This window comes from Labrus mixtus, chromosome 8, assembly GCF_963584025.1.
Source record: "Labrus mixtus chromosome 8, fLabMix1.1, whole genome shotgun sequence".
Classification (NCBI taxonomy): Eukaryota; Metazoa; Chordata; class Actinopteri; order Labriformes; family Labridae; genus Labrus; species Labrus mixtus.
In genome coordinates, this window is record NC_083619.1 from 8,086,761 (window position 1) to 8,094,897 (window position 8,137).

Below are 8,137 nucleotides of genomic sequence, written 5' to 3' on the forward strand. Positions count from 1 at the left end.
CAGCTGCTCTCCTCCCCCACTTGTTGTCTTGGTTTATTTGACACAAAAAAGGGGGAGCTTATATTGTCATGACAAAGAGCAGGAATCAATTACTGTTGACTGTAAGGATTAAAGGACATTTTGACTAAACAAAAATACCTACATGGGTGAATACATTATTTGTTTAATGAAAATAAAAAGTCATGACATCAGTTAAAACACTTTGTTGTGTACAATTTTCTTTAAAGAGACAAGACACAAGTTTGTTTTTCCAAATTGGTTTTTAATATGGAGATACTGAAAGTAAATCCTACAACAAACAGACAGACTTTTATAGAAAGTTTTAGTAAATGAAGAAAAAGTGTTACACATATAACTTCTGGACCAAACAACAATCATAATATTCACAAAGCTGAATGTCAAAGGTCACACGGAAGACCATGTCCTAACTGGCTTCACAAACGCTGCAGCTATGTTTCTCGTTAGACAATGTGGTCAAAAGTTAACCACTAAAACTTGAATGAGTAGTTTATTTCTATCAGAAGTTTAATTTGTCTGTATGTATTGTCCTGGCAAGCCAAAAAAGTTCTATGAATAAGTTAAGCAAAACAAGCAAAACTTTTTTCCCTCCATTTCCTCGTATCATCATTTCTAGCAGTTTCCACAGTAATCTTACAAAATACTTTTAATATAAAACTAACAGGTTGGGATAAATTTGCAGATTAATTTTCTTTTGGTTAGCTTGAGCATCCTTTGGTGCCAGTTGGATCAAATTTGTTTTTTGGCAAGACATGTTGAGTCCAAAATTGCTTATTTACTGATGTACAGTTTTTAACTATTCTTCAAGTGTAATTCTCTGTGACTCATTTATTATATCAGATTGGTTCATATGTGTTAAACCTTGCCTGTCTGCTATCTGCACTAAGTAATTGGGGGTGGGGCGATAATCACTAACTTGACCATCTGATATGAAACATTGACACAACAGGGATATTTTGTTAGAAAGTGCATCAAGCTTTTGACAACTTCAGCCAGATAAATGTTATATCACATTTTTATCATATCCAGCAAAAACTGGAAAATTTGTCACATTCGGAATATTTTCATTTTTACAATAGCTGTCTCTTTTTTAAACACAGGACCAAGCTGGTTGACTCACAACTTTCACATACAAACATATTACTGTGACTATCAAATTGACAGGCTACTAAAATGTATTAAGGAAGCAGTACTACACAAATGCCCATACAGTTTCACCAAAAAGTAAACATTGATTGAAAACACCAGAATATTATCAGGCCTATCACGTTGACCAAAGTTATTACCCATCACTAGACTCTTCTCCAGTTTCATCAGGGATTCTTGGATCCATCTGAGACTGAACAGGTGTTTTTGGAGACTGTTCCAACTCAGTCTCTTCTTGGTTTCCAGTGGTTGGGTTATCACTTGACTCGTTACTGGGGTTGAGATAGGCTTGGTACTGGTTCCAGAATCCTGCTGAGCTCCTTGTGGCAGGAATGTTCAAGGATGTCATGGATGTAGAAGACTGAAGCTGGTCAGCAGAGGAACGACTACTCCGGCCTGATGGACGTGTCGTTTTGGTTACCACACCATGGTGCTTCATGTGCCCCTGGGAACATAAAGTGAAGGACAAAATCCATGGAAATGTAGTCAATCAAATGACTAAAACGTGTATATTTTCCCTTTAGGTGCAAAATACAACAAGTCCCTTAAACATTAAGTGCTGTTGTAGTTGTATTCTAAACTAAGCTTCATACTGCTACAACTCTATCAACCTACTTGTTATTTTTTTAATATCAAATAGTTTTAAGCCCTCACCTTCAGTCCGCTGCGACTGGCATACTCCTTTCCACATTCTGCACAGCAATAGGTCTTCTTCTCAGGACGAGACATTGGAGATGGGAGGGTTGGAGCAAGGCTAATGGGGACAGAATCATCCATTGCTTCACTTGGGTCCGATCCACTAATCTTTACATTTTCCATTGGGTCCTCCCTCCCATATAAACCCAAATGAAAGCTCTGGCGTGTCTCCCTTACAAAAGTGGCAGCTCTTTGTGATGCACCCCGTACTTCAGAACTAGAGGTGTCAGCAGTGTCTGAAGTGGGCACCTTTTTTGGGTCCTCATCAAGCACAGTTGCTTGGTCTTGCTTTGGTGTTGCTGGTGGAGGAGACTGATCTTTGTCTTCGTCCATTGGTTCTGGTGATTGGGGTCTTGGGGAAACTGATTCTGATTGTAAAGTTGATGTCACATTAACACTGGGTGCATCTTGACTAAGGATTGGGTTGGAGGAAGTGCTAGGACAAGTGTAAGCAAAGTGGGCATCAAGGCCAGGTGCACTTTGTGAGTCTTCCATGTTAGATTTGGAGCCAAGGAAGGAGGAGGTAGATGCTTCATCCTCTCCACGGTCAACTTCCACAGAATTAGATGATGCTGTGGTTTTGGTAACCGTGGAGGAAATTGGTGAGGATGAGGATTTAGAGAGACTGACATCAGCAATGGCTTGTTGTTCAACTTGTTTGTCTTTGCCAACTGGGGAAGCTTCATCAATCTGCTGGGAGGCTAGCAAGGGAGCACTGACACAAAGAACAGAGGGGTCTACACTGCCAGATGGTGAAATTTGTTTGGTGGTATCCATGAAGGGATCAGGGCTAAGGTCAGAGGGTGGAATGAGGTCCAGGCTTGGGGACCCAGACTTGCCGGGATTTTTGGTTAATTCATCTGATTTCATACTACCAGAGACAGGGACAGAGCTGACTGTCGGATTTTGAAATTGGGAGCTTGGAGCTGGGTTCTTTGAGTAGCCTGCTAGAGGAGGTGTTTTACTAGAGGCAGTATTTGGGTCAGTGGACTGGGCTTGAGATTTTGAGGGTTTGGCATTAGATTCTGCTGGTATCTCATTTGCAGAATCATCTGTGCCATCTGTGGGCAATTGTCCACCAAGATGCATACGGATATGGTGCTGGAGCACTAGGGCGTTTGTGAACTTGCGCTGGCACAGTGGGCAAGAGTTCTGGACACGTGCATTTGGTGGACGGGCATGATGGGTGGCCACATGTGACCGCAGGCTACCTTTGGTAGAGAAGGATCTGCCACATATCTTACATGGAAAAGGGCGTTCTCCAAGGTGAGTAGCCTGGTGCAGACGGAGTGCTCTGGGACAACTCAGCACCCGTAGACACACTCCACACTGATTGATTGCTAGGTTACCAGCTGGTCCTGTGATGTTTAATGATGGTAGCAAGCCCCCGGCCATGGCATTTCTTCCATTAGCACTCATGCCTAGGGCAGCAACCATCTCATGGGTAAAGTTTGAAACAGAAGTGGAGACTAGAGTTGAAGATGGTGGGGTCGCCATGACATATGTTGTACAAGTGCTGGCATTTGTGAAACCCCTGTTGGTTGAACTTGCTAAAGAGGTAGTGGTACCGCTAGCTAACATCTCCAGCATGGAGGAGGACGTAGAAGATGAAGTCCATGGAGCAGAGGAGCTGGGAGGCATCTTTTCTAGCTTCTCCACAAGCCGCTGCAGCTTTGAGGTTTCAGATGTAGGAGTGGAGGTAGCCATAGAAGATGGCAGGGAGGAGGGAGTAGTAGAGGAAGGACCTTGAACTTTAGGAAAGGAAGAAAAAGGGAATGAAAGCTGAGAATGGCTAGAAGAAGCAAGTTGGTGAGACCCTGGAGTAGAGGGTAGTGGGTTGCGCAGCAAGCCCAAGGCTGGATGGTTGTAAAGGGAGGCGTGTGCAGCAGGGGTAGAGGAAGAAGTGGAGACAGATGGAAAGAGAAGCTTGGGTAGGTGGGCTAGCTGGGAGTAAGCTGCAGGTGAAAGCATTGGGGCGTGAGGGGGAGTATTCTCGTCAAAATGCTGCTGCTTAGTGCCCTTGAACAACCCTGCAATGGCAGATGAAGACAAAGAAGGGTTTGAGAGGAGGGAGGTAGCCAGAGAAGAGGTGGAGGCTGAAGAAGAGGATGACTGAGATGAGCCGGAAGTGATAGAAGCTGCAGCGGCTACAGCTGCAGCCCTATTGAGCTGTAGGAGTGAGTGGGAAATCAAAGCCAGATCCACGCTTGGGGGCAGAGGTAGGGTAGAAGGGGCAGATCCTCCAGAGGCCCCCAGAGAAAATCCAGAGCCAGTTCCACTAATCTCCAAATGATCTCCACATGTTTCATCCTCAGGCCTGTTTTTTGGCTTCTTCTGTATCATATTCATACCACTAGTATTGCCACCACTGCTCATGGCCTGTCCCATATCTGATCCCCTAGTGGCTCCTAATGCTACCCCAAACAAAGAAGGTGGAAGGAGTGACAGTGAGAGCTCTGGGTTTTGCTCACGATGGCGTAGGAAGTGAACCTTGAGGTTTCCTCGTGTGGTGAAGCGGCTTAGGCACACAGGACACTGGTAGGGTCGTTCCCCTGTGTGTGAGCGAAGATGTATCTGCAGTGAGGAGTCACTGCTGAAAGTTTTACCACAAAAGCGACAGGCATGTGCGAGGCGACCAGTAGTAGTGGAGCTGGACACAGAGGAGGATTCTGCTCCTCCTGAGACAGATTGAAGAGTAGGTTGGGAGTTTGAGACCATGGGGACTGAAGCAGAGAGAGTTGAGTTTAGGAAGGACATGCCACTGTTCCCATTCGATGAAGGGGTATTTGAAGATTTCTCATGAAGATAGCTGTTGGGCATAGCTAAAGACAGGGCAAGTGGACAGTTTGATGAGGCCATTGAAATGGCAGCAGAGGAGGAGGTGGGGGTAGCTGTTGTCCAAGAACTTCCCCTCAGATAATCTTGAGCCCCTGTGGCCCCTCCTGCCCCTTCCATCTGGGTCTTGTGGGGCTGCAGGATTTGAGACAATGAACTGCTTGGCTTTGTTGGTTTGTTAGTTGCTTGAGAAGGCAAAAGGGAGGAGAAGCATGCCAGGAGAGGAGCCATAGAGGTGGAAGGTGCAGTTACAGTTGGCTCAGCAGTTGGGCTGGCTGCCCTTTTGCTGCCTTCAAGGCAGAGCTGAGGTAATGAAGGAAGGAGATGCTGGGATGGTGTGTCTATGGAATACGAAGTGCCACCAAGGCGTAGCACCTGTCTACAGATCTCCTCTGTTATCTGCATCTGGTGGATCTGTCTTTGCTGCAGCACCCTCAGCTCCTCCAGGATCAGGGCAATGCTCAGTTGGGCTCTAGAGGGTGCAGATGAAGAAGACGCGACTCCTGGGCTGGGAGTTGGAGTAACAGGACTTGGGGGGCCCTCTGGCACACGACTAGGACTACCAGGGTGTGGTGGAGGACAAAGGGAGGCAGAGGACGATGAAGAAGAAGAGGAGGTTGTAGTAGTAGCAGAAAGTCCTAACTTTGGAGAGGCCATGTTTGTACTTCTAGAGGATGGGATTAGGGCACTTGAAGATGACGTAGGATTGCAGTCAAACAGTCGAAGGGCAGGTGGATGTTTAGCCTTGTAAGGGGGAGAAGAGTTACTGAATTTAGGAGAGAGGGAGGGCTGTGGGTCTTTGAGAGGCTGGTGGGAGGGCTGGCTTGTTGAGCAGGATGGCAGTGGACCCTCAGTGGGTAGAGAGGGGGTCTGAGAGCCCTTGAGAGATGAACGAAGTGCAAGGGGCAACTGGGAGCTTTGAAGAGAGGTGGATGGAGAGCACAAGGGAGAGTCCAGGATAAGTGGAAAGGGTTGTGACTTCAATGCCAAGTTGTCATCTAGGGGAATTGAAAGGACAAATCTGAATGTGTTATAATGTATTTTAATGTAATCATCCTTTATTGTTTAATAGTCATGGTTTTTTGGTAACATAGCTTTTTTTTGTATTTAAGTAAAAGTCTACATTTTAGGGCACTTGGAGACAACTTACAATAGCAAGCAAGGACAAGTGAAGGGTGTCATTAGATGTCTTTGAATTTCCACCACCTAATCATCCACCACTGCTTTCTTTACTTCTTTGGCCTGTCTATCCTCATCAACCGAGACCTCCCCACTGCCTTCGCTTCGCCACACACATAAATCGGACATTTCATGCATGCAGGCACACATGCTAACATACACACAGATTCCACTATTCTGCGAGAATAAACTGCTCACCCGTTTATAAGTCTACCTTGTTTCCAGGGCAACATGCACAAGATAATGGACTTTACCTCACCCCCCATCCCAATAAAAGAAGCAACATTAACTCACTGAGACACTCTTCCATCACTGCACTCTTTCTTTCTCTCTTTCTCCTTTCTCCTTTCATTCAATCTGTCTTTCTTTCATCTCCTTAAGAGCCCTTCCCCCATAGCCCAATAGGGATGCTAAGGGTTATGTCCTGCCTGGGTACTGGAACTGTAGTGGGTGCCTCACTGGCTGGCAAACCTGACCTTAAACACCCTGAGGTCACATTCCTGATATGGTTTAGGGCCAGGCAGAGGAAGAAAGGTGTCACACAAACAAAACAAACAGCCCTGAAGAAACACGTGACTCATACACCATCAAAAGCTAACTTAGGCCAGAAAAGTATAGTGAGACAAGGACCAAAGCATATACACATAGCATATCTGTCAATGCACAGGACAGAGACATGAAAAATCAAAGTATTAGTATGCACCAGGTTTCTCTTACACACAAACACATTTAAAACTATTGCTATTTGCTTGAAAGCTACAGATTTATGACACAATGTGGGCCCTTTTCTGTAACTGGAGTGACCAGACACAGACAAATACACACAAGCGCGTACACACACACACAAACCCTGTCACATACACACTTCTTCATGTTCAAGCTTCAGTGCCCAGCAACAAAGCTCAAAGGGGACAATAGGATCTAATGCTATTGCAGTAAGAACATCTTATATAGTGCCTCACAAAGTTTCCTTTTTCTTGACCACCTCAAGCTCATCTTTTAGCCTAAGCAGAATTAGCATCTTGTTTTTTGCAACACATTTTCAAATTCCTTAAACTTCCTTTTTACAGATGTTTTTTTTTTTCTGGGGGGTTACTGTATCCCCCTATTCTGGGTGGTCTGTGTCTTTGAACCTGGCAGTGATGAGCATTGAAGACATTTGGGTTTTACGGGCAAAGAAAGCAGCTAATGGCTGCCAACACAGAAGATGAATAAAAATCTCTGCAGGCCAATAATGCCAAGATTTCTTCTTCTTCGAGGGTACATAATATGCACCAGAGAATGTCTACTTTTAATATTTTCAAATTTTTAAATGCAAATTAATTAAACAGATTGAACCGTTTAATTGTCCAGGCAAGATACCATTTATGGTTGATGGTTGAGAGACATAATAATAACCTCTTCATAAACATGACTCCCATATGAGGTAGGACAAGTGCTTAGGTCAAAAGTGTAATGTAATAGATATACATAATACTAACACTATCACCTATTAATTGGCATATAGGAAAAAGTATTATATTAGATTCAAATAAACCATCCAATGTGAATCCAAACTTTACTGAAAGGACAGTATTCTTTTAATAATAGTCTCACCATGCTCAAGTATCCGACTGGCACCGAGGGTCAGGCTCATAAGCTGCTGGGGTCGTTTCTGTTTCCGACGGGACATGCTTCTGCAGGATGGGACCGACGAGGTTGCGCATTGGCCAACAGACAACTTTTATTCTGTCTCCCTGCACACTGGAAAAAGTTGGTGTCTAGATTACTAAGAGGTAGAGAAAAAATAGAGAAAAACTAAAAGTACTATTTCCAAAATTGTTACAATATGCTCCGGGCTGATTCGTCTCAACAAAGCTTATCCACGTTGGTGGCATTGTGGCGTAGAGAAAGAAAAACAGAGCTAAAGTGCCATGTGACAGTTTCCCTCGACAGTTCTCCCTTTTCTCAAAACTCACCGTTGGCCCTCCTTCCTTACAAATACACACACACACACACACACACAGCTCACTTGTTCATCTACTACTTTGCATTCAAATGGCGAGTGAACACCCCTTCTTTTGAGCCAAGAGTCCACTGCCTCTCTTTAGTAAACCCTCATAAATTGACGCCCAGTTCATCGCATTATGGCCCCTTCCTAAGCTTTCGTGCCCTGATTACGATCCTATAAATCTAAACCTCACGGTGTGTCTCGTCTTGTGCATAATGTATGAAAACTGTGCGCACAGGTGGCCGCAAAAGCCATCTCCAGCTCCAATTTTTG

General features: G+C 44.6%; 1 protein-coding gene across 2 annotated transcripts in view; it reads right to left on the bottom strand.

Annotated features, from left to right (window-relative positions):
* Window positions 1–241: 241 nt before the first annotated feature.
* The window catches only part of sall2 (spalt-like transcription factor 2), a 9,543-nt gene continuing 1,647 nt past the window's right edge, over window positions 242–8,137 (bottom strand). The window contains exons 2-4 of one of the 2 annotated variants that reach the window (XM_061044030.1): window positions 7,471–7,617; window positions 1,819–5,693; window positions 242–1,609 (exon numbers count right to left, since the gene is read on the bottom strand). In XM_061044030.1, the coding sequence (XP_060900013.1) occupies window positions 1,301–1,609; window positions 1,819–5,693; window positions 7,471–7,546 (4,260 nt within the window). In that variant the 5' untranslated portion in view covers window positions 7,547–7,617 and the 3' untranslated portion in view covers window positions 242–1,300. Of the gene's footprint in view, window positions 1,610–1,818; window positions 5,694–7,470 lie in introns of both variants that reach the window. The other variant, XM_061044029.1, reaches the window with a different exon arrangement.